The sequence below is a fragment of the Mirounga leonina genome, unplaced genomic scaffold (assembly GCF_011800145.1).
Source record: "Mirounga leonina isolate KUSES-001 unplaced genomic scaffold, KU_Mleo_1.0 Mir_92, whole genome shotgun sequence".
In the NCBI taxonomy this organism is placed as follows: domain Eukaryota; kingdom Metazoa; phylum Chordata; class Mammalia; order Carnivora; family Phocidae; genus Mirounga; species Mirounga leonina.
Window position 1 is genome coordinate 1,550,176 of NW_023270852.1, and position 27,628 is coordinate 1,577,803.

Here is a 27,628-nt window from a genome sequence, read left to right on the forward strand (position 1 = left end):
TTTTAAGCTACATGTGGAGCAGAATAGTGCCTGTCATCTTTTCGACCTGTGGTACAGTTAAGAATACCTATTTTGTGATAATGAGTTCAATAAAATATCAGACAATCAGGCTAGCATATGTATGACTCCTCAAGCTGATTTTCTAGAGTAAATTGTGGCAGGAGGGGAACTTTAAGGTAAGCTGTTTTCTCAGCTCATGAGGATGTGCTAAGGTAGCACACTAATAGGAACTTGATTCTGGACCTGGCTTAGAAATGAAAAATGGTGTGAAACAAGAAATACTCTTAAGTATTTAAAGTTTGAGGCCAGGGATTACTGATCTGTAAGTCCAGTTTGTTCTCAAATAGAAAAGCAAATAATCAAGCTTGGGAAGGTATTGGTATATTTCATAGGACACAGTAGCTTAGACTTTTTATTTATTCTCAATTAAGCACTGATAGCTTTTCTAGTATACTGAAATGCTGCTTCTGTTTAAAAATTAATTCTGAGGAAATGGGTACATTCTCCAAATTCTTGGACTGCTTTGATTAAAAATCAAAGAGAGAGGTTAAGAGCAGGAGGTCTGAATGAACCCCTGGAGCCAAGGACTGCCTTTTCCTTAGGAATACAGTTCTCAGAAGCAGATGCTGTATGCTTTGGTCTCCTCTGTATAAAGAGTGATTCCCTCTTCTGCCTATAACTTTTGGGACATAGTAGCCTATGTATTTTACCCTGTAGATATTGTCCTAATCAGTAGTCTACTTAGCACTGGGTCATGGGTATATTGCTACCAGAAAACTATTCCATGGAACTTTTATTTATTGTTATTTATAAAAATTCAGAATCTCTTTCTTTCAGAATTTTTTTTTTTGTTTGAGTCAAACTATTTTTCTGTGAAGTTTTATTTAAAGGAATTTACATTCATTTAATACCTACCAAATACTAAGTGCTTGCACATATATTAATTTAATCTTCACATCTCTTCAAGGAAGAGTTATCTCTAACTTGACAGATGGAGACGTGGAAGCTCAGAGAGTTAGGTAACTTCTCAAGTTCACAGATGTAGTAAATGAGAGGTCTGAGATTTAAATCTCTACTCTAAACCTTCCACTACACCACACTCTCTTCTTATGGCAATAGATTCTGTTAAGACTGGTAGCAGTTTTCCAGTTTCTAGGCACCATGGATGCACATAAAAGAGTTACTTTTGAAGAAATAAAAAAATTTAATAGATTGGGCATGGTAACTAAAAGTTTTTTGATTTTGGGAAACTGTGAGGTGGTGCTTATATGAGAAGAAAAATTAGAACTGGATAACAATGCAAGATTCTTTCCCATAACAAAGCTTGAAAAAAACTAGAAGTTCTGTGGCTTGATAGGTGTGCATTGGGTACTTGGTAAAGAATCCCTGAGTATGCAAGACAGTAGGTCATCATACTTGTCGTTTATAATGATAAACTCATACAATTTTGTGTAATGATTCATGGGAACAATTAGATTCTCATGTTCTCCTGGAGCTGTTTGTGATAACATGTTACCAGCAAATGCAAGTGAGAAACTTACAGCAAATAGCTATAAGGAAGGGAGGGACGGTGAAGGTAGGGAGGGAGAAATACATGATAGCTGCAATTTAATTACTTGTGAAACTAGACTATTTGGTGTATATAAAAAATGTGGACATTTGGGTTGGTGGTGAAAACCTTTCCTCAGCTTTCACATTCAATTATAATTTTTTTTAAGATTTTATTATTTATTTATTTATTTGAGACAGAGAGAATGAGAGACAGAGAGCACAAGAGGGAGGAGGGTCAGAGGGAGAAGCAGACTCCCTGCCGAGCAGGGAGCCCGATGCGGGACTCGATCCCAGGACTCCAGGATCATGACCTGAGCCGAAGGCAGTCGCTCAACCAACTGAGCCACCCAGGCGCCCTCATTCAATTATAATTTATAAAAATGCAAGTCCTTGTGTATGAGTTTTTTTTTTTTTTCTATTTCGTTCCCCCAGAAGTTAGGGTACATATAATGTTATATGGCAGTCAGATTTTAAAGGGTCATGTGTTAAATATATACTGCTCAAGTACCTCATCTCATTTTTTTCAAGGCTGTCCTCAACACCTTTGTAATGAGACAGCTGCAGTTGTATCTGATGCTTCTGGTGTGGCCTTTCTGGTAAGAGGTGGAAGGTAGAAATTGGATCTCACGTTTCTCTAGACCTTAAAATGATTGGGCAGCGACATCCTTATTTTATCTCACAATTGTCTGTGTAAGAATATAGTTAAATGTTGACTATCTAGACTAACCAGTAAAAGCATGCTAGGGAATGCATGGATAGTTAACAACAAACAAATATATGTTAGAAAATTTACCATATAAAAACTACAGTGAACCTCTCAGCTTTGTGTGGCAATACCTTTAACTATTTCCATAAATAATTTTGTTGTCAAGCTGTTTAGAATGAGAGTCAAATGGATTAGAGGGTTGGCACCTCTACTCTTTTCTCTCTCTTTCTGTTTTTTTTTTAATAGTTGTTAACCAATAATTAAACACCTTCACCTGTAGAAGGAAGGAAAAAAATAACAAATCCTTTGACTAAGCTTAGATTAAATGAGAATCCAGAATATCTAACTGTAATATTAAAAATAGGAAGTATATACATTAGTAAAGAAAAATTCAGATGATAATTGAAAATAGTTAATAATTTATTTAATTTAGAATTACTGTTAGTTACCTTTAATTCTAATAGCATCAGCCCTGGAGTTAGACCACTTGAGTTCAAATTCTGCTTTTTGTTTTTACAAGGTGTGACTTTAGGCAAATTTTAATTTTTAAAAAAATAAATGTTTTTGTGCCTTGGTTTCCTTATCATAAAACAAGGACAATGACATTATCTAAATCCTAGAACTGTTCTGAGAACTAAATGAGGTTAATACATGTAGCAGTGCTCAGTGCAGTGACTAGTACTTTCTAAGCAACTAGTAAATACTATTCATGCATCTTTTCAGCCATCTCTCTAACATCCATCCATCCATCCATCCATCCATCCATCCATCCATCCATCCATCTAACTTTCCAGTGTTTTTAACAGCATAAATTGTTGATTTTGGAGGGACTTTCTTGCCATCGAATATGTGGAAATTTAAGGTATGAGATGAATTTTACTGGCCAGGGGTGGGAGAAGAAGAGATAGCCCTGGAAAACCAAGTTAGGTACAGAAATCTAGGGGCTTTACTTTAAATCCTCTGGTTAAATATGATACTCTAAATTTATTTCTGCCTATTTATTTAATAATATTTAAGTAATTGGGCAAAAAATATTTATTGAGTGTTTTCTTTATGCAAAGTATTGTACTAGGTACTTGTGGGAATACAGAGAAGCCAGGATTTTGTTCTTGCCCTTGAAAGTTTTGTACTCTGGTTGGGATTACTTTTAAGAAATACAGTGATATTACACTTTTTAAAAAGATTAAGTAAGATAGTATGCATTAAGTGTGGAATGAGTGACATAAAAACAAATTTTCAGAGCACTTATTAGGAGTGATTAGAAGAGGGGTGGATCATAGTTACTTGGAATTATCTCAATTCCTTTCCTAGTGATAAGAAAGGAGGATGAGGGAAGTAGGGGGAGGCAGGCAGAACAAAGGTGGGGTTGGGGGGGCAGCAATAAGTGAAGCTTGAGTCTATCAGTCTAGTTAGAATAGAAGGTTAAAGTGTAGAATACTAGAAGATAAATTTAGAAAGATTGGTTGATTCTGAATGGAGGGTCCCGAATGCCAGAGTCAGGAGTTTGAACTTTTTTTTGTCATCAGGGGAAAGCCACCAATGTTTCTTGATCAAAAGAGTGGTTTGATGAAGGGAATAGCAGTGAGATTGATTTGGAGGGGGAGAAAATGAAATTAAGGAAACCAATTTAGAGTCTGCTGTAAGAGTCTAGGTATGAAGTGAAATAAAGCCCTACTCAGGTGATTATGAGCATGGTAAGTAGGTGTGAGCAGAAGAAATTTTCTTAAGGAAGAATTGATGGAACTTAATGACAGTCTGACAGTGAGGAACAAGAATAAAAGAGGAGACAGATGCAGTGTCATGTTTTGAATTTGGATGATTCCGAGAATGATGCTTTTCTGGGTGTGAATGAATGAGGGAGGGTGTTGAAGAAAATAATGATGAAACTAATTTTAAGTTTGTTGAATATGACATAGCAGAGTACATCTTGGTATAAATGTCTAGCAGTCATTTGAGGACTGTTGTATTTCAGGAAGATGAGAGAGCGCTCAGTGTTGGGTATATAAATATAAAAATTATGATTTAAATATTAAGGAATGAGATGTTTGACAAAAAGAGCATAGAAGAAGGGTAATGTTTAGGTTGGCAGCATTAACATGTGAGTGGTATTTTCTGTGATTATGTATTCACCTTAAGTTTGAAAAATAAGCTGTTTGCTCATCTCTCCTTCTCTGATTTTCCCTCTTTCTTTCCAATATTAGACAATCTGTAGACAATACTGATTGTGTGCACTGTGTGGGGCACCGATGATCCAGTAAAGAACAAGACAGACATGATCTCTAATCTCATGGAACATATAGAATAAGCTTCCTTTTTAAGAAAAAAATAAAACAAAACCTTTTAATATTTTCTGTTTTTCTTCCACTGGGTGTAAGCTTATGATAATATCTTTGCAAGCATTTATCTCCCTAGGAATTGAAGACATTCTATGACAACAGGTTTTTCTTTTTTCTTCCTCTTGTTGATCCTTTTTTATTATTACTATATTGTATGGAATATTCTGCAGGAGCATAATTTAGGAATGTATTAAGTTACTTATCACTGAAGTTCAAAAAACACTGATCGCATCCCCTGTGCTGGGCATGTTTTTATTTTGGTAAGCTTGTAAGTAGGGTTTCCTGGGCCAGGGTGGTGGGGAGGAAGCTTTATTCTATATTTTGAAAGTGGGCAATGTCAAGAAAAAGATCTTTTCCTAAAACAGTCTTATTTCTCAAATCCAGACTTCTTTTGATGATGTGAAATATATCTCAAATCGCGATAAAACTTGTAACTAGAGATTGGATTTTTGTTTCCCTCTTTTTCTCTCATCTTCATTCTGCTTCTGATTAAGCCATAGAGTCAATCCAGTGTCTTCATCTCACACTTTTCTCCACTCTTCCCTTATAAAATGGGGTAATGGTGGAGTACGAGTGAAGAATAAGATTGATTGGCCATTTCAGATTTATAAAGGATGAAATGTCTAAATTTATATGGTAAAATTCAAGCTCAGGGAATCCTATGTTGTTGATGGTCCCTGATTCATTCCACTTGCGCTCTGGTGCAGTGCTTCTTCCTCTCCTTCTACTGACCCATTTGTTATTTTGTGTGTGTGTGTGTGTGTGTCGGAGGATTAAAAAAGATATTGTTTAGAACAGAAGTATCGGGTAAAAATGGAATATCAGGCAATAGCTGTAAGTGGTCATATATCTGTTAAAAGGAGGACATTATTGATGAAAGAAGAAAGCGCCTATGTGTGGAATGTTTTCAGAACGGGAAAGATAGTTTTTTCCATATTGGAAGGAATGATATAAATCTGAATGTTTTAAATCTTGAATTAGATATAAAATCACTTTATGAAAAGAGCTTTTAAAAAAGCAGTTTGTTTGGAGCAACATCTATATTTATATCTTCGGAATCTTCAGGGTATGGGAGAACCATGTCAAATTTTCAGTGCTTTAACACTAACCCAGTTTTGAGTTACTGAAGTCACTTTCATAGTGGGCCAATCTGGCCACCAAATTTGGACAAGAATTCCAGATGCTGAGTGTCTCAATAATAGTTGTAGACATGTACCCTATGCTTGGTTGTTTTTCTAAACTTGGATAGAGATATTAAATCAATTTTGTTAGGTGAATTTTCAACCTCAAAAATACAGGCCACTTTAGAAGACAAAAATGAAACACAACTTTTTTTTTTTTTTTTTTTTAAGGAGAAATTAAGACAAGAACTTTTGAGGTTGGATCCTACCTGGTTTTTTTTTCAACCTTTAGAAATATTTCTAGGCTGGAAAGAAATCTCTTAAAGCATGGTTTTTATAATGGACGTGCTGCTGACATACACTTAACATTATCGGCCCAAATGGCAGCAATATAATTTGTAGGCCTTGTACTCTGTCTGGAAAGTTGTAGTGCTCTTACTGGTATTTGTATTCACTTTTTATGAATTGGTCTTTCGTGTTGCTTTTCATTTTAGTTTAACGTAAGACTAATAAATCTTATTGTTAAATAACAAAGATTGCATCATAGCCTTCAGTATTAAAATGCACTCCTTTTTGGGGGAAGCCAGATAGATGTGTTTACTCTGTAGAGATTTAGATTTGATTTTTTGTTTTCTTCATGGTAATTATGTTTGCACTTTGCTGATCACTAGCTGTGCATTATTACAATGGAAGGTGACAATTTGATTGTCTTCAATTGGAGAAACAAGTAATTTTATATTCACTAAGCTGTCAGGTAACACTAACTCACAGTACTAAGAGCTCCTGGCAATGCAGCTTGGCACCTATATTTAACTGCTTTGATGCTTGTGTAACCTCCGCTGAATCAGAAATACTTTGCCTGCCGGAAATGGTTTTCAGGGTTGTACAATGAGGTTTTCATTAAGTAGACAAACTGAAAATGAACTGCAAAGCCATGGTTGTTTCTCTCCTTCCCTTTCCCCTTCATCCCTCCTTTATCCCCTCCCCTTCCCTTGCCTCACCCTCCTCTTATTTGATAGGAACGTAAAATTTATACCTTATTTCATTTACGTGGAAGAGAGGAATTGCTGGATTGCTTTATTTAGCTGAAGGAAAACCTCAGAGATTAACTTCTTTATGTAGTTTTGTTCATGGTCATCACACGTGAGCCTTCATTTTTTGAAACAATCTGTCCAACATCAATTCTCATATTTCTCTTTTTTTCTGGCAATACTAAAAAGTGAAAATAGAGGTAAGAATGGAAAAGCATACAGTGACAGCTTCCTGTCCTTTCTCTCTGAGAAGTTATTGTTCTGGTTTATGATTTTTATTAATAAGTGGATAGTTATCTTTAATTGGGCTTCTAGAGTAGTGGATAGGTTTCAAGCTGACAAAGACATGTTTGGTTTTCACTTTAAAAATTATGATTTTCATTTCATGTGAAGAGTCGATTCAAAGTAAGCATATATAAACAAACTCATTTTGTACTATTGTAGATAGTTTTCATTCAAGCCACATTGAGGTCTTTTGGTTGAGCTATAAAGTCATTGTGCTTGATTAAAATCCTCTAAGTTAGTGTGTATTTATAGTAGCCATTGTTTGGTTTTGCTCTTATTGTTAAGTGACTGATTTTATTTATAAATTCTGGGCCTGGCTTTCCAAAGCAAAGATCCCAACAAGTTACTGGTAGAAAAACTGTGAGAAAAATTCAGTATTACTATAAACAGAAGTATAGATAGAGGTTACATGAAGTCAAGTTGTTTTGATCTCCAGAAGAAACTGGATACTCAGAAATACATGTAACAATTACAGGTTTTCCATAGGCAGTCAGGCAGGCAGGCTAGTCTTTAGGCTGGTTGCCTGCCTCTTCCAGCAGATACTAACCAATTAGACAGAGGTGGTTACGTGATGTAACATTATCAGGAGAAACAATTCATGAGTCAAAGCATTCCAAGACATATGAGCTCTAGTCCAAAGAACAGTCTTAAGCTATATAAAGTGACAGCAATATTGTCAGCTAAATATAAACTCTAGAAACACAAACTTTGATGACTTGAGAAGAATCTGTTCCAGGTAGTCTCTGTTTTGTAAGAACCTCAGAAGGCCTTTGGAGACAATTTTGGTGCTTTGGTGTGAAAAATTAGAAACCTTAGATAAGTCAGAATCTATTAATTTAAGCCCCTTCTTAGACATACTTCAAGGGCCTCAAGCATATTTCATTTGCCTCATCTCTCTTGATCTAACAGATAAATCAGTGAATTTTCTTCTAACAGATATTGTCTGTATATGTTACCATGTATATTCTGAAAGAGCTACTATAAACTTTAAAAGATAGGTTTATAACTCTCCAAGGTAGCTCTGAAAGCAGTTACCTTCTTTTTCACTGAATTTTCTCAGTTACTTATTAAACAGATGAAAGAGAGAGGAAAAACCTGGCAGAAGCTGAGGGAAGTTTGGGGGTGGAGTTGGGGAGAGGAGGTAGTGCTGGATAAAATACAAAGAATCAGCAACCACTCTCAGCCTTTACCCTAATGAAGCAGGAAAAGTTTTGAGAGGGATGTCTTCATTTTAATGTCTGGAATTGGGATCCTTCCCCATCCCTCAATCCTTAAATATGGGAATTAGAGGTGCAGGAAAAATCATTCTTTGCCCTAGGCTGGGTGGACTGGCATCCTTTGTAGGGGTTCCTAAGTATTGTGCGTTTTGGCAGCGAACATATCTGTTACTCATGCTCAAAATGAGAGGCACTGTGTTATATTTTTGGAAAATTAGTTGTTTATTTCTTAGTATCAGATCAATTGCAGCATTAAATTAACAGTGAATTATCTGACAGAAGTAAGTCTACCTGGGTAGCCTGGGGCTGAATTGCAAAAACACATGTGAATATTGGCCTGAATGTTTAATTTTTTCTTTAAGTAAACCAACTATTAAAATGTTGCCTTATGTTAAAAACTGAGCCTCTTTTGAATAAATGTAATACACCTAACAAGTGAATGCCATTTGATAATTATCTTAGAAGTAAGGAAAACATTTTTTAAAATTAGGTTAAAAATATTGTTCCAATAAATTCAGTGGCTCTTTTTGATACCAATGTAAAATCATTTTGAAATGGATTCTTCCCAGGCAATAGTTAAAAAAAAAAAGTAATTTCAAGTGGTGAAGCCCTAGGAGAAAATTGTTTTAAAATAATCCTAACCTTTAAACATTTACAAATAACTGTTTCTTAAAAATAACAACAGCAGGTCAGGCTGGTTTAAAATTCTAGAGAATTTGATTTTCTGAGATAGAGGGCTTAATGTATAGATATCCATATCCTTACCATTTTACAAAGTCTTGGACCAGCTTATCTTAATTTCTTGTTAAAGAACATAAAGTAAATTTACTGTCTGAATAAATTTGTGATGGCTTAAACATTCAGATTTTTTACTGGGGTTTTGGATTGAAGTAAAATAATTATCATCTTTCTAGAGATACTCCTACTGACTTCCTAGAAAACATTATCCATTACTGGAGACTTTATTTCCAACAATCTCATTCCCAAAAGTCCTAAGCCCTGAAGTTCTTCCCAATGGCCTGGCATCCTGGGAATTCACTTGATCTTCTGGGCAGAGACATTTCAAACTCGGGGAACACATGATGGGAATTTAGTTTCATGTGTCCCAAAGATATGTAATTCTCTTTGGAGGTTTTACTTGATAATAGCTATGCCCCAGAAAACCATCTTGTTTAACCAATGTGATAAGTTGACAATGTAGTTTTTCTCTCTGATTATAATGTACTCTGTGTAGTCAATACACTAGTACCATGTGAGTGTAATTTCCTCTTTTATTTTATCTCCAATGCACTGTATTATAAATAAACAGTTAAAAAAAACACCAAACAAATCTGTTGCATCTCCTTTTAAGATTGTACCACTGTAGACACTTGTTCTAGTAAAGTAGAATTGGGCGCATTTGATTGCATTTAAATTTTTCATGCTTCAGCAGTTTGGCTGGGAGCACAGTAAAGAAAAATCCCATGAGCGAGGATAGTTTAGAATAATAGAACTTGATTTTGTGTATTATAGCGGCAACATTTGCGCTGCTTTAGTTAGGGTTGTGTCAGCACTTCCATTATAAACCCCTGTTTTCAGGGGGTATAACTAGGGAGATTTTTTTTAATACAAATTAAAAAAAAACAATTCATTTGAATGATTTTTAAGTTATAATAGTGCAAAAATAAAACAAAGTAAAGTCACATAGGAATTGACCATTTTCACAAGGATTTTGATTCTTTTGCTTACTAGTTTTATATGACAGCAGCTAAAGTAAGCTACAGTTCTAATACACAGGGCGGGGGGTGTAAAAATTTTTGTAATGAAAAATTACTAAATGAGCATTAAAAATAAAAGCGAGCATCCCAGGTGACATTTTAAAACATTAACACCAAGTGCATATTTGATTTATGAGTTTCTAAAGGAGAGTAGCCATGGTGCAGTGGTTATAATGAAGGCATTACCAAAAGTCAAGTATCTTTGCAGCTTCCAGAATAGTTTAGTTGGTCTAGTAAAATGTTTTAAAAAAGGAAAGCTAAAGTAAAGAAATGAATGAGGATGTAATCAGTAAGTTGAAGGATTCTTTAATAAAGTAATTGTGTAAAAAGTAATCAGTAAATTGAATCTAATAATCAGGAAATTTAAGACTTACTTAATAAACTTTGCTTTAAAAAGTATGTGTACACATTTTCCTTTTAAAAATACAACAAAACTACCAAACTACAACAATTAAAAACCAATCTGAAAGAAGCCAACAATTTTATCAAAAGGAAATGCCTGCAGGGGAACAATACCGCAAAATCACCTTTTTCTCTGCTAGCAACGCGTTGAGAACTGTGGTAGAGTAAACTCAAGAAATTAAATAAAATATGATACGGTAAAGTATGCTCCTTGGAACAAAAATGTTAGTTCCTTAGGTAAAGGGAAGGATTTTGAAGTTGAGTATGCTTTCCTTGGTTGTTAACCGTTATTGCCCTAACATTCCCCCTCTCCTTGTCCCCGAACGATGGTGTGAACTGAGGATGAACAGTCAAATTTAATATTGCTTTTTTTTTTTTTGGCAGCCTATCTTTTATTTGCAACCTTGATAGACATTTGTATTTGTAGGTGCAAAATAAAAGACAAATTGTGTGATGTTGTAAATAGGTAGCTTTCCTGAATGGTCACTGGAGGAATCACCAGAAGACTGTTGATGAAGTAGAGGTGAAGCCTTTCCTCACTAATTGTATTCAGCGTGTAATTTCTAAACTTCCCTCTGAATTTTGATTTTCAATTAACACTCCCCATTTGAAGATAATTTTCTATTTAATGTAATTGCAGGAAATAATTTATTGGCTGATTAAGACTGAGGGCCCAGCCTTCCTTAAGAAAACATTCTAACAAACCAGCCTTTAAACTCAACCCAGCTTTGGACAGATTTAGTCTATTTTTACAGCTGCATGGTTGTGTTTAATTAGGATTGTGCACTATTGTTCATTGGTGCAGTTTATACTTGAAATTATTCTTAAGAGACTTTTCATTTTGGGTTTTGTGTCATGATTAATTTATACTAAAGCAACAATCACAGATACTGCTATTGGAAGGAGCCAAGTCACTTTATAATAGAGGATGTTTGTTGGGGAGCTAAAGTCACACTGAGTTTTGGCTTATGACTTTCAATTGTATTTAACTGTTTTAAAAGGCAGCAGTAAATTCATTCTTTTGTTTTTAATGTGAATGATTACATTATTGGTACTGTCATTATCTGAACTATGAAAACACTCTTGTTGTTTATGGTAAACTCTGGATAAATTTGCAGACCAGTTATAATTTGTCTGGCTTTACTGTAATATTTGCAGTGATCCCTGTACAATGAAAAACATCCTTTGGTATCACTTTCCATATGTGTATATGCATTTCTCCACGTGCTAGTTTTGATAGAAATTAGACAAGAATATACTTATCTGATTCTTTGATATAGTACTCTTTAGAACATTTATTTCTTTCTTCTCAAAGAAAATATAGACATTCTTCTGTACTTCCTTTCCCCCATTTTATTTTCTAGTATCAAGTCTAACAGATGAAATTTTATTATTTGTAGAATGATTATTATAAGTAGGTATCAGCATTTTAATATGTTTCAAAGCACTTCAAAAGCCTATAATACTTTTATTTAGAACTGTGCATAATTAGATTAGCTGATCTTATATTAATTTTTTTCACTGTAGGATACTAAATCTGAGCCCCCTCATTAATTGTGAGAAATTTAGCATTAGCTGTTAAATCCTATGTGAAACATGGGCTGCTACATAAAAACTACTGTTTAAATTGGAATTAACTTAATTATTTTTCTTTGCACTTGATATTTCCTTCACTGCAATATTCATGAAAGCATGTGACAGATTTGTAAATTTAACTGTTAATCTCAGATTTCTAGACCCTTTAATCAGTATTTATTTGTCTGTAGAAACAGTACTAGCAAGTTAATGATTTGCTAATTTGAAAAATGCTCATGTGGTTTCCTATGTTAACTGATTTGTGCATTTTTAAAAAAATGGTATGAAATCAATTAATGTTAAAGAGCAATTAAGGTGGAGATTTTATTCCTTCGTTACACAGCAGTTTTAGAGCTAAAGATGCTATAAACTGAAAACAACAAAGTTTTAGAAAAAATACTCAACTGTCTTTTCTTTTAAGTTATAAACCTCTGGTGTTTTTATTTCTAAACATTTTGTTAAGAAAATCATATTGACAAAGCACAGAATGGAGATCTTGTGCAAAATGCAGTCGATGTTTACTTGTGGGTACATAGATGAGTGTTTGGTAATTGTTTTTGCAGTTTTAAAAATATGGTGTATAGTAGGCATTTTACTATTTTCACAGTAAATGCTTTGAATTTTGTATGTACTTTCTAATATAAAATAGAGGCATAGTTATTTCATATATTTAATTCAAATGTTACAAAATTGCCCTAAGACTAATCTAACATTATCAGCCACTTGATCAATATGTCACTTAAAAGTTAAGTTGCAGTAGTTGACACATTTTGAAAATCTTTAAAAAAAGATCAGATTGACACTAAACAATGTTAGGCCCTGGCACTCATAATACAAGGTATAAACTAGGAAGTCAAGACCAAATTTGGTTAGGACTTTCAACATGTATTATGTACTCTCCTGATTGTATTTTCTCACATAGACTTCTTTTGTTCCCACATAAAGCATGAGAGAAATTTGGATATTTCTACTTTAAAATCATCCTCCAAACTGGCTTATTTGTCAGTTCATTCACTTATTTATTTATTTTTTTCCCATTGTTAGCCATCAACCTAATTTGATAATCTAGCTGGAAGAACTGGGAGGAAAAATACACACATACGTATACTATATGTTATGAAAACTTATTCCTCGGAAATGTCCTTTGTGGATTGTTAAGGAGGAAGATGTGTAGCAATTACTAGGAAGAGGTTTGTGGAGTTGAAAGCAGAGAGGGAGAGTAGAACAGATAAGCTAAGTTCTTTTTCAAAGTGGTTTAGAGTAGCTCATAAACAACCTGAAGTTAGAGAACGTACTTATTTTTTTTCTGAATTAGTCAAATGTAAGGGATAGTTTCTTCTTCTGTCATTGACAGCCTTTTTGAATCCATGTTCTTTCCCTCTTCTGCAGAAGAATGTCTTCCAAGCAAGCCACCTCTCCATTTGCCTGTGCAGCTGATGGAGAGGAAGCAATGACCCAAGATTTGACCTCAAGGGAAAAGGAAGAGGGCGGTGATCAACATGTGGCCTCCCATCTGCCTCTGCACCCCATAATGCACAACAAACCTCACTCTGAGGAGCTACCAACACTTGTCAATACCATTCAACAAGATGCTGACTGGGACAGCGTTCTGTCGTCTCAGCAAAGAATGGTGAGCTTTTAAAATCTGGCCGCTGTCGCTAAGTGTGTCGGTTAGTGTGGCCTCATCACAAATAGGTGTTTTAGAAAAAGCTCAAAATACATGTCTTAGAGTTATTTGTGTTTAGGTCGTGAAACAAGCACCACGTATATATTATTAATGTTATTAATATGCTAGTACCTGGGAAAAATTGGAAAATGGTTTGTGATTTAATTTTTGTCCATTATTAGGTCAACTTGCCAAAAGATATTTAATTTAATTCGGGGAGAGGTTTGGTTATCTTATTCTCTGAATCTCTCAATAAGGTGGTGAACTTGATAATGACACAAAATAAGTATGATCAAATAAAGTGTGGCTGTGTATTAACATTGAAATATATATTAAGCAAACATGTCTATGTGAATGAGGTCATATGGTGAACACATCTTCAGTGGGGAAATGCAGGTATTTATCATTTTTAATGGTCATTTTTGATTTATAATAAAGCTTTTCTCACTTATGTGCCTATATATTAATTTCAAAAGGACGTGCAAAGCTCCTGAGTATCATTCAATTAGACTGCAGGAGTTTTCCCTGAAGGTAGAGACATCAGATACATGCAGTATCTTAGGCAGCTTTCCCATGCAAAATTCTGTCTCTAACCATCAAAACAGAAGCCACAGTAAGAGGCATTGTCAATTTAAAGCAAAAATATCCAATTGTTTCGTATCTAGAACTGACCAAAACCTTGATGTATTTTATTAGATTAGGAATTGACAACCTGTTTTACGTTTCTTAACTTTTGGTTATGTTAATGAAAGACATTTTAAGTGGGCTGTGAGGAAAAGTTTTATTCTTTAATAAAAATAAGGTCATATTTAAAAACGCCTTTACTGCTGATAATTCTTGCTCTGTGCTTAATGTTTAATGTCAAAGACTTGATTCTATAAATTATGGAGGCAGACATTTTTCCTTTTCAGCTGATTTTGCAGACACAACTAACACTCTGCAGCAGTAGGTGAGAAGTAGGGGAAAGGAAGAAAAATAAGACTTTTCTAGACTAACTTTAGGTTCATGGGGCGTTGTCATTATACAGTTAGATCCATTGGAAGACTTATTTTCCTTGCATGGAGGGGAGAGGACAGTATAAAAAGGCAAGACTAAAAGTCTGTTTTTCTGATTGAACTGAATCATTTTTGGACCTCCAAGATAGCAAGGGTGAAATAGATACCCAGTCACTGCCACTGGCTTTTTGAGAAGATAGTAAGCCCATGTTTTATTTTTATTTCATCAAATGTTTATAGAGCACCTTCTCTGGGCTCAGTATGCTACTAGGTGCTGGCTGTATTGTGGTGAAAAAACATGCAAGATTATGCTTTCCTGGAACTTATATCTAGGAGAGGAGACAGAAATTAAATAAATACACATACATAAATATATAATTAAAATTGTGATATGTGTTAGGAAGAAAAAGAACAGAATGCTATGTGAGAAATAATGGGATAAACCTAATTTAGAACAGATGGATAGGAATGCCTTCTCTGACCTAAGGATGATAGGAACAAGCCAGGCAAAGAATAGAAGAAAGAGTAAAAGTAGCAGAGGGAACAGCATGTATGAAATATTTGAGGTGAGAAAAATATAGCCGAGTATCAGGAAATGAAAGATAGTCTTTGGGGTGCCAGTTCGTTAAGCATCTGACTCTTGGTTTCAGCTCAGGTCATGATCTTGGGGCTGTGAAATGGAGACCCGTGTCAGGCTTCAGGCTCAATGGGGAGCCTGCTTGGGATTCTCTCTCTTCCTCTCCCTCTGCCCCTCCCCTTGCTCTCTCTGAAATAAATAAATGTTAAAAAAAAAAAAAAGATAGTTTTTGTGGCTGGAGTGTAACAAGTGAGGATGCAGTATAGCATCAGATCTGGTTGGAGAGAAAGGTAGGGGCTATATCCAACAAGACCATATATTATGTTATGGAAGTGAGGTTTGATTCTAAGTGTAATGAAAAACCATTGAAGGGTTTTAGAACATTGCAGATAGATCACTCTGGCTATAGTATGAATAGATGGGAGGGAGACAAGAGTGAAAGGAGCAAGACCTGTTGGGAGCCTACTTCAGAAACCCGGGTAAGGGGCGCCTGTTGGGTCAGTCAGTTGGGTATCCATCTCTTGGTTTTGGCTCAGGTCAGGATCTCATGGGTTGTGGGATCGATTCCCCTGTCAGGCTCCGTGCTCAGCAGAGGGTCTGCTTGAGATTCTTCTTCTCCCTCTGCCCCTCCCCCCCTACTCATACATGCTCTCTCTCTCTTTCTCACACACTCTCTCTCAAATAAATAAATAGATCTTTAAAAAAATAAAAAAGAAATCCAAGTAAGAGATGGTAGTGGTTTGGGTTAGTGTAGAGGTAGATGGGATAGAGAGAAGGGATGGGTTCAAGATCTGTTTTGCCACTTATACCAAATATAGTCATGGACAAATAAAAATAGTGAAGCTGAAAATATAGGTTGAGGCATAAATAATACCCTTCAAATTTTACTTCTTTAGAGAACATGTTACTTATTTTCCTTAGTAAAATTTGTTTGGATTTTGGCAAGTGCCAATTTGCTTCAGTGAGTCATTCTCAAAGTTTTATGTTCTAAAATTTTGTCAGAAAATAGATATTAATAATTTGCTTACCAAACTTATATTAAGAGGGATTTATGGAAGAATAAAATAGTTTAAATTTACAAATATGTTATATATTAGTATAAAAGAAATCATATTTGCTGGAAATGTTTTCAAACTTTCACTCTCTTTTGATATCAAGCACTGCTTTCCACTGGAGCCTTTGTGTATTTTGAATGTCTGGAAGCCAAAATATTTTGTTTTAACTCCCACTCTATAGTATTTCCCAGCTGTGTACTTATATGGTATAATAAAAGGATTTAACAAATGGGAAATAGCAGCTGCCTTTGGAAATTCCCTTTGTGCTCCCTTTTCATTCGATAGATTCAATAATGTGTAACAACTGTAGCATCAGACCTGTAATGACTTACCCTGCAAGTATCATATCACCAGCCAATTTTTCTTTCCAGGGAAGAAAAACAATAGAAGGATTTTAGGTTTCTGGGCAGTCCTGCAAACCTACATATAGAGTGTGTTTTGTGTGTGCGTGCATATATGTGTGTGTGTTGGGGGGGGACTTTGACTAAAGTAAAATTTAATAAACATTTTACCTCATTCTACTTTCAAATAAATATGACATCCAAAAGTATTGTTATGAAGTTAAGTGAAACTTGGTAGTTCTCTTCAATGGATCATGCTCATTACCCACTGTAATTGAACCCCATAAAATAGCTGTGGAGAAATAAAATGTAAAAGTAAAAAACAAGAACAAAAATTCTACCAGCAACTATTCAGTTTCCATTGTTATTTACTTTTTGTAATGGCCTTCACTCATGGACAGTTAGAAACAGGCACCAAAAGTTTCTTATCTACTGGGTTCAGGAAGGTTTTACTTTGAAATATCAAGACCACAGAAGAGCTTTACTGTAAGAGACAGTAAAGACAAAGCAGAGAAGTTCTGCTAATCCACACTTCCTGATTAGAAAAAAAATCTTGAAATGTTGAAATTCTGATTATTTTGACGTGGTGTTCCAACAAACTATGAGACCACGCAGTTTCAAACAAAGAAAATAATTCGTTATGGCATAAAGCAAAGGAGAACAGAAATTTTAGAGATTGGCATTCAAAGGCCAATTTGAGATTAAGAAGTTTAGATTCTGGGGACGCCTGGGTGGCTCAGTCGTTAAGCATCTGCCTTTGGCTCAGGTCATGATCCCAGGGTCCTGGGATCGAGCCCCGCATCGGGCTCCCTGCTCCGCCGGGAAGCCTGCTTCCCCCTCTCCCACTCTCCCTGCTTGTGTCCCCTCTCTCGCTGTCTCTCTCTGTCAAATAAATAAATAAAATCTTTAAAAAAAAAAAAGTTTAGATTCTGATTTTAATTATAATTTCTTATGTTATAGATGCCAAAATGCTTGATTTCAAGCTTAGTGTGCTGTATTAATTGATAAATTCCATTTGAAGGCTCAAAAGTTAGTGTAAATAAAAATTCACCATCCTTGTTCATTACATACAACCACTACTATTTTCATTATGGTATGAGTGTACCAGTACTTTCTTTTTTTCCAGAGGAATATTGACACTGACTCCTGAAATGTGTTTTTGTTCTCATTAGGACTGATTCATTAGATAGGAATAAATTCACATAATTTTTTCATGGAAAAAATGTGTAGTGTATCATTCTTTTCAATGTTAACAAGGATGAAGGAATATTTTGTGGTTATATTTAGTGACCGGCAGTATGACACTGTGTGTAATGACTATTTGCTGAAGATTACTTGAGTCTATAGTGTCTACTAAGTTCTAGGTACAGGAACTTTCTTATGCATAAGACAGTAAGGAGCCCTGCTATCATAGAACTTAGATTCTAGTAGTATGACAGACAATAAAGAAGTTTCACAGAGTGAGCCAGTTTCAGACAATGATAAGTGGAATAAAGAAAATTAAATAAAATGTGATCAAGAACGACTAAACAGTCTGGAAGTGCTCTTTGAAGGGGTGGCTTTTGAGTTGAGGTTTGAGAGGGAACCAACTATGCGAAAATTGGGGGAAGACACCCAGCTAGAGTTTATAGTAAGGGCAACAGCCTTTTTGGTAGGTGTATTTGAATAACAGAAAACAACAGAGTGGCTGGAATGGAGTGGGTGAGGGAGAGAATGGTATGAGATGAAATCAAGGAGGCAAGCAGGTGACAGAGACTTTGGGGTATCGTGGCTACAGTGAGGTGTTTGGACTTTACTTCGAGTGCAAGAGGAAGCCATTGGACGATTTTAAACAAGGGACTAACATGATTTGATTTATGTTTTTTGGCTGCTATGCAGCAAATGGGTTGTGGGAGATAACAGGAGAAACAAGGACACCTAGTAGGAAAACTATGGTAGTGGTACCAGTGAGAGTTTGATGCTATGGGGGGAAGAGTGAACAGTTAGTGAGGTTATTCTTTGAGTTCCTATAGATTCTGAAGAAGGCAGGATTCACACAGAAGGTGAGGAGAATATTTTAAGCCATGTGGGCATGAATTTAGTCGTGTGGGCAGAAATTCAGTCAAGAATGAACAGGAAATGAAATTGCTAAGACCAAGGTGGGGGAGGGAGTAGACTTGCTCCTGGACTGAGAATGGTCCCATGTGAGGACAGAAGCTTTTTCCTTAAGATGGAGTTGTTTGGAGCTTCCCAGCACTGCCTACCATGTGAGGACACAATGAGAGGGTATGAGCCAGGAAGAGTGGAGGGAGGCTCTTACCAGAAGGCAAGCATGCTGGCACCTTGATCTTGGACTTTGAGCCTCTATAACTGTAAGAAATAAATTTCTGCTGTTTGAAAAAAAAAAAAAAGATGGAACTGTTTGCAGGTGACTTCTGGGGTAGGCCATGGCAATGTGGGCTGTGTACCAAGAGTATATCTTACAAGATCCACAAAGTGATGATAAGATTCTAAGTGAGATCTTCTATACACATGTGCATCTGTGCACTTTACATGCATGCTTATATTGATATATAATTTAAGTCAAAATGGGATTATATGCATCTGGCTTTTTTTTTTTTAAGATTTTATTTATTTATTTGACAGAGAGAGAGACAGCAAGAGCAGGAACACAAGCAGGGGGAGTGGGAGAGGGAGAAGCAGGCTTCCCGCTGAGCAGGGAGCCCGATGTGGGACTCGATCCCAGGACCCCGGGATCATGACCCGAGCCGAAGGCAGACGCTTAACGACTGAGCCACCCAGGCGCCCGCATCTGGCTTTTAATTACTAATGTAATTAAGTAAAAATAACCATACTGGACGCTGAGCCCCAGAATATCAGAGTTTATTTTAGAGACCTACTTAAATTCCCCTGAATGAATTTTATTTTTTAGAAAAGTTTTAAAAATATTTTTCACTGTAAATAAAAGCTGCCAATAATGACCTTTGTTGTAGTTGAAAGAAAACAGTAATAGGCATGTTGAGATATTTAATAAATATTAGGAACAATATTGTCTTGCTTGCAAACAATTTCTCCTTTCTGACGTTTTTGCTTTTAGTCCAAAGAAGTTACTAATCACCTCAGGTGTGTTCCATGTAGTTCACTTTGAGTCATAAAAATTCTGGTGTGAACTTTGTATTGTGACTGGTATTAAAGCTGTTGTCATTATATGATAACATAGTCCAGGAATTTTGAGTGAGGATTTAATCCTTCTCAGCCATGATTTATGTTGTGACAGAATTTTAGAAGATTTCTAATTTGGTAAGCTTTTAAAAGATTTAAAAAACTTGAGTTTTGCCAGTTTTTGGTAAGATTTAGTCATTTAAGACAGTAGGTATCACCCAAGTGAAATTTATTTTCTCACTTTTATTGAGACCGTGCTTTAGAAAGTATAGTGAAGCCCACTCGTTCACCTGGACCTATTTTATAGTCTTAACACCTAAGGCAAGGCTTATGTGCATCTTTTTGGTACCTACTTGGTCTATGAAGCACTGGAAAAGAACCATAAACTAGCAAGGTTTAGACTTCCTGGAAAATTTAGTTACCACTCCTCTCATTTTAGGATTTTGAAATTCATTCAATTTAAGTAAATTTCAAACCTAAACTTCTGGTAACAAGTGAAAAATGCCCACCTTTGTCCCCTGAGTCATGAAACAACGTTCTCCAGGAAGCCTTTGGGAGATTTCCCATTTCTGTAAATTTGAAACTGTATTTAGCACACAGTAGTCTCTTTTTAAACCTCTCTCAGAAATTTAATGACAGGAATATACTTAGAATTTGAACCAAAAAGTAAAACCATATTTTATTGCATGGTGTGGGTAGTGAAATAGACAACTACTGTTGTCCAGTGTTGTTAACACATTGATCATCTTGGTATTTCCATATTTCCTGGTTATGTGTACTGTTTCATTCCTGCTATTAAAAAAAATGTAGATCTTGGGGCGCCTGGGTGGCTCAGTTGTTAAGCATCTGCCTTCGGCTCAGGTCATGATCCTAGGGTCCTGGGATCGAGCCCCGCATCGGGCTCCCTGCTCTGCAGGGAAGCCTGCTTCTCCCTCTCCTACTTCCCCTGCTTGTGTTCCCTCTCGCTGTGTCTCTCTCTGTTGAATAAATAAATAAAATCTTAAAAAAAAAAAAGGTAGATCTTTAAAAAACTTCCCCAAATCTGGGTACTTTAAATTAAACAGAATGAATACTGGTATGCTACTTGAAAGTATCTTGATGTTTGTGGAAATTGGAATTATTTTATTATTAACCTTAATGATATAATACACTTTTAAATATACTTTTTAGAAAAGTTTTCTTACCTAGCATATTATCAAAATCTTTATCAAAAGTAGAAACACTAACATGCTTTGGAATAGTTGGCTTTTTTCCCCCTTGGGCAAGAAAGAATCAGGTATGCATGCTGATTAACACACTCCAGTCATTAACATGTGATTATGTGGGCTGCATAGTGAGCACCTGCCAAAATATAAAAATCCAGTACTTTGCTACATCTGTGCAAAGACTTTTTGCGTTTCTTTTGTATTTTGACAGTTCAAGGAAAATCAGGCCCTAGTATCTTTTCTTTTTCAGTGTAATAAAACCGTATATACAGAATGTTTTCAAGGAGACGAGATATGCCATGTTTATTTTTATTTTAATCTTTCAGGCTGTATAAGAGCCAGTGACTGGAGTTTGCAGAGCATTGACTATAACATGAATCTCTTAACAAACTCCATGACTGGCATTCAGTTACAATTTACAGCATTCCTTCATGTTCATAAGGATTATCTTTTCTGGGATTCAACCAATATTCCCCTAATTTGCTTCATTTTTATGTGATATCCTTATGCTTCATAAATATTTTATTTTCATTTCTTTCACCAATATGCTGCTGGGGTGCACCTCATAGTGATGCCAGGGCTGTTCCTGTGTTTGATTTTTTCTGTCTACTCTCCATATGCAAATATTCCTTCATGACCAAAGTATAGTTTGGGTTCTATAGTATTTCCAACGCTTACGAAAGGTCACTTTTAAATAATTATTTAAAATAAGACTTGATTATTAATAGAAAACCTGGGATGACGTAGTCTAGCAGAACAGCTTGATTGAGCCAGGCCTGTTCCAGATAGCTTTATTTCCTTGATGGATTCAGAAGATTTTTGTTTGTTTTTTTAAGGTAGACTTCTTGTCAAATTGGTCAGTATTAATCAATGGAAGCTGATCTCATAATTTTCTGATTAAAGCCCAATAACTTTCTGATTAAAGCAGAACTCCACAGTCTATAGGTGGTTCTGATTAATACACACTTTCTTGCATAGAATTCCTTCTTACTAAGTGGTGATCTGAGTACATCACTATAATGAAATATGATAACTGGAATAATGAAATCTGCACATTCCTGTAAGGCTTTGAAGCAACATGTAGAAAGCAATGTGTATATTATATAGCATGCCGTCTTTTATGTGACTAATTTGAACTCTTCATGATTAGAATGAGATATGAATCTTAAGGTCCTTCTCTATCAGCATGAATAGATGGTGCCTATGACAGGGAACGTTTTGCTTTGGAAGGAGGAAGATGGGATTGTAGTTTTCACCCCTCCTGCTCTCCTTCTTATACTAATTTGGAGAGGGTTGCTTTCCATAAAGGCAACTTTAACATAATGAATCATTCGGAGATGACACTTTGATTATTTGATTATTGAGTCAAACCACCTGCATTAAGCAGGAAAGCACCTACTCTGTTCCTTACGTGAACATATCTAATCTTTCTTGAACACATCTAATGAATGTGCCTCAATTATCTTGATATGCAAATTATCCCACTGTTTGATTGTCCTCTGCAATAAGTTTTCCTTGCTTTCCAAGAGAAATGTAACCTTTAAAAAAATTTTTTTTAAAGATTTTATTTATTTATTTGAGAGAGAGAATAAGATAGAGAGCATGAGAGGGGGGAGGGTCAGAGAGAGAAGCAGACTCCCTGCTGATCAGGAAGCCTGACGTGGGACTCGATCCCGGGACTCCAGGATCATGACCTGAGCCAAAGGCAATCGCTTAACCAACTGAGCCACCCAGGCGCCCGAGAAATGTAACCTTTTAAAAGAAGAACAACTTCAAGCCATTATTGCTTTTGTTAATATAGCTTTCAGTGTGATGACATTTATTTTTTATACTATTAACCTTTTAAGTATTATTTTGGTATTACTGCATTCCCATGACCTCTAGGCATTATTTTTCTACGTGATGCAAATTGAGTTCAATAATATATCTCTGTGTAAACCGCATCCTCGAATCCAAAGTATAAATTAGAAACCTTTGCTAATAAAATTTTACAATCAGGTAAAAATTAGAAATGAATATTTATGCATTTCATTTATCTTCTTTATATTTCATTAACATCCTAGAAAATGGGAAACCTTATTTAATAAAATGATTGGGAATTATTTTGTAAACTTTTGCTTTCATTATAATTTAACTCTGATTTATTTTCACTGCTGGTGTACTGAGTGTACCTAGAATACAATATTCTCAAGTTCATCAAACTTCTGGGAAGAAATGTGCCCTCATTTAAGCATAGATAGATTATGGTGGTATATAGAAGAGATTCATTTACCTTGGGACCCACAAAATGAGCTTAATTTTTTTTGGCAATTACTGTTAGTTGGGAGTTTTTTTGGTTAGCTTTAGTAGTAAATTAGTAGCTTTTTACATAAAGACTGTGTTAGCCAGGATTAAGCTAATGTTATCCATGAACAAATTGGAGTAAATTTTTGCTCTTGAATTCAGAGTTAATATGTGGCCTTCAGCTGTATTAATTATTTTGTTCCTGGTATGCTTCTACCAAAGAGACCTCTCTCATTTTTTGTTTTGTTTTCTTCTTATACTGATATATTTTGTATGTGAAGTTGATTATGGTTTATTTATTTAGCTTTTTGAAGCTGATTGTAAGATTAGAATTTAGTTGTCCTTTTGGCTGACGTTCTCTTGGATCCATGAGGAATGACACAGTAGAGCAAGGAATGAATCCGAATCTCAGGTTTTGGGTATTTGGAAGTTAGAGAGAAAAATATAAATTCATACCTTCCCTCCCTACCCATCCACCTCTCCTCCCCACCCAGCCCCGAGAAGAGAAAAATCATGGACTTTATGATTGCAACTGAGCCATCAATTCAAGATTGTGTGCTACCTTCAGGTAGAGAAATGCACAGCTTGCAGACACTGGAGCACCTGAAGACAGAATTAGACTTCTTGTTGCTGCCTTGTGGTAAATTAGTGACATTTTTTATTATTATTATTTTTTTATTATTCTTACGTTAATCCCCATACATTACATCATTAGTTTTAGATGAAGTGTTCCATGATTCATTGTTTGTGCGCAACACCCAGTGCTCCATGCAGAATGTGCCCTCCTCAATACCCATCACCAGGCTAACCCATCCTCCCACCCCCCTCCCCTCCAGAACCCTGCTTGTTCTTCAGAGTCCATCGTCTCTCATGGTTCGTCTGCCCCTTCGATTTCCCCCGCTTCATTCTTCCCCTCCCGCTACCTTCTTCTTCTTCTTCTTCTTTTTTTTTTTTTCTTAACATATATTGCATTATTTGTTTCAGAGGTACAGATCTGAGATTCAACAGTCTTGCACAATTCACAGCGCTTACCAGAGCACATACCCTCCCCAGTGTCTATCACCCAGTCACCCCATCCCTCCCCCCCCCCCCACTCCAACAACACTCAGTTTGTTTCCTGCGATTAAGAATTCCTCATATCAGTGAGATCATATGATAATTAGTGACATTTTTGTACCTCCTTTCCCTTTTCCTGGAAATGTAAATACATATATATATAGAGAGATAGAGAGATAGATAGAGGCCTTATTAGCAACACAGCCTCTGAGGTATCATTTTTAGTCTCTATGTACTTGTTCTATCTTTAAAAAACTTAAGTCAGAGAGCTGGAGATGTTATTTTAAAATTTCTGGGTTACAGAGAGTTTCATGTTAAGCCATTACATGGATTTGATGTATTAGAAGGAAATTTGAAGGCTTTTGTGGTAGAGTTCTCTAAATTGGGACTTTTAGTGGGCAAGAGCCAGTGAAGAGGGAAGGTGTTTGAGTCCCCAGAGCAGTCGTGAGGGCTCAGTATGTATGACAGAGAGAGTAGCTTGTTTTCTAGTTGCTCTTCCCTGGGCCAACAAGGCCATGGAAGGACATCACTGTTAATAGAGTAGAATCCCTATTAACAAATGGATTTGATAGGCCTTGATTGGGCTCAGGTACTTCTTAAAATTAAGATTTGTGGGGCTCCTGGGTGGCTCAGTTGGTCAAGCGTCAGACTTGATTTTGGCTCAGGTCATGATCTCAGGGTCATGAGATGGAGTCCCACATCTGGCTCTGCTCTGGGCATGGAGCTTGCTTGAGATTCTCTCTCTTCCTCTCCCTCTGCCCTTCCTCCCCCTACTGTGTGGGCACATGCTCTCTCTCTCTCTCTCTCTCAAAAAAAATGAAGATCTGTGAGATAGAAAGTGCTTACTCTGAGCTCTTTTTAATGTGACCCCAGTCTCATCATTTTTAGATAGACAACCAAGATATAGTTAATTATCATACCAATATTTGTTTCTGGGGGCTTAATTACCATCCCATTACCTTTTCCTAGTGAATCCCAATTACCTTAACTTTTTCCTAAAAGTTTTAAATCCCATTTTTTCCTAGAGCTATCCTAATACCCTTGAATGATGGTAGACCCCCTTCCCCTCCAATGACCCCAGTTTCTGTCTTGAGTTAGGGACAGGTTTCCCAGAAGCTGGATTAAATCGCATTTCAACGGACTACTTGTGTCATACTACCAGCCCTCCTCTTCCCTGTTCATTCTGAGCTAGTGTCCAAAACAGGTCCCTGGTGCCTTGACTGTCCTAGTTTCAAGGCTATTTACCTGTTTTTGGTACGGGTTAGGGAGGTTTTTAAGTTCACCTCCTTTGCTTCTGCTTCATAATTCTGATGTCTGGGTTTGTCCACTATTTCAAAGTGCTCTTCATTATTCCTCATTTGGATGATAGTTATGCAAAATGGGTTCCTGGTGAGCTGACTGATACCTGGATCCAGTGATGTGTATCTAATTTAAGCATCCACCATAGCCTTCAGTCCATTGAAAGCACACTAGCTGCTTTGCTGATTATATATAAAAAATACACAGCTATTTTCATAAGTGCACTGGTATCTCTCAAATGGGGAAGAAGAGAAAACAACCGTAAAGGAGGAGAGCATGAAGGTAATAGACTTGACACTAGAGTAAGTAGTTATCTCATAAGAAAAGCTCTATGGAATCATTTGAGACTCTCCATGCATAGAGAGTTGCTCTGTAAGAACTTGTCCAATTATACTTCTCCAACTTCTGCATAATCACACCCCTTATTCCCCAATGCCTCAAATTGTAAAAAGCAAACAAATAAACAAAAAAATTCTTGATTTAGTGGAAATGTTTTCCCTGAGGTTATTTAGAGGAAGCATAATTTAGAGGAAAGGATGTTGCCTCATAGAAGGCCTATGTTTATCTCTGTCACTAATTTGCTGTGTGACCTTAGGGAAGTCACTTTATATCTTTGGACTTCAATTTCCTCATCTCAAAAAATGAAAAATCTGAACTGTAATCACCAAGTCTCTTGCTACTTTTAACTTTCTTGGCTTCAAAGTTAAAATTGTCTTAGCCCAATTCAACCTAGCCTGGTAGTGTTGTTCAAGTTGAATATCGTATGGTAGTTTGAATACTAATGAATTGCCAGATGAAAGTTAACTGTCTAAAGTTGGCAGGCACAGAAATCAGCTAATAGCTGGACCTTGATAGAATGTTGTTCCATGTGTTGGTAAATTCACCATCAGGCCTGCCTGCCTTAAAGGCCTTCTTACCATTCTGTGACCAAAAAGTCATAAAATACTCTCATCTCTGAGAAGTTAGTTAGTTAACTTGCTTGAGTAATATGGGAGGTAGGTGGAAAAGCTGTGATTTACCTACAAAATCTGGCCCAGGGAGCCTGCATTTTGTTAACTATTATACCATCTTTTTCTGCACAGGGATTCAAGTACTAGATAGGATTAAGCAATTGGATTTTTAAGGACCTTTGAATCTTGAGATTTTGATTTTATTTGTGAGGCTGATAGTGTATAGATGTGGCAAAGCTTTTCTATGTGCTTGTCTTGACAGGTTTGGAGACTTTAATATTTTTTCTGTATTTTACTTCCATTTATTAAATATGGTGATGAGGACATTTTAAAAACTTACTATTGGGGCGCCTGGGTGGCTCAGTTGGTTAAGCGACTGCCTTCGGCTCAGGTCATGATCCTGGAGTCCCGGGATCGAGTCCCGCATCGGGCTCCCTGCTCGGCAGGGAGTCTGCTTCTCCCTCTGACCCTCCCCCCTCTCATGTGCTCTCTCTCATTCTCTCTCTCTCAAATAAATAAATAAAATCTTAAAAAAAAAACAAAAAAAACAAAAAAAAACTTACTATTGTAATTTTTTTCCTTTGAATCAAAATAACACTTTAAAAACAATAGCTTTCATTTCTTAGACTTTAGGAATCATGACACTTTAGCACATATTGGTAATTAATTTATATTTTGATACATCATGAATAAATTTATTGTTATTGAACAGTATAATAATAGTACAAAGTGGCATGATGTTGTTCCAATTTTGAGAATGCTATATAAATCTAACATATTCTACCAAGTATCAGTTTTAATAAAAGAGAAAAAGAATAAAACTTTGTTTTACTATTAGACTTAATGATACTTTTATCAGGAATAATCTGTTGTTAATTGGAACCAAATTCAGTATTTTCATTTATGTAAGCTTCTTTAAACCAATGCTTTTCCTTAAAATATGTCACATTAGAGAAAAACATACTTTTTCCTCTGAGAAAGAATCTATGAATGTCAGCAATTTAGTTTTCAGCATATTAAAAAGGTTAGATTTCCTTTGTTAGCAAGAAGTAATTGGAACCTAGATTAGGTAAAGCTTT

General features: G+C 35.9%; 1 protein-coding gene across 3 annotated transcripts in view; it reads left to right on the top strand.

Moving 5' to 3' along the window:
- SOX6 (SRY-box transcription factor 6) overlaps positions 1–27,628 on the top strand; it is a 602,615-nt gene that overhangs the window by 229,999 nt on the left and 344,988 nt on the right. For all 3 annotated transcript variants that reach the window (XM_034995170.1, XM_034995171.1, XM_034995169.1), the window contains one exon: positions 13,371–13,611. In XM_034995170.1, coding sequence (XP_034851061.1) covers positions 13,375–13,611 — 237 coding nt within the window. In that variant the 5' untranslated portion in view covers positions 13,371–13,374. The remainder of the gene's footprint in view (positions 1–13,370; positions 13,612–27,628) is intronic.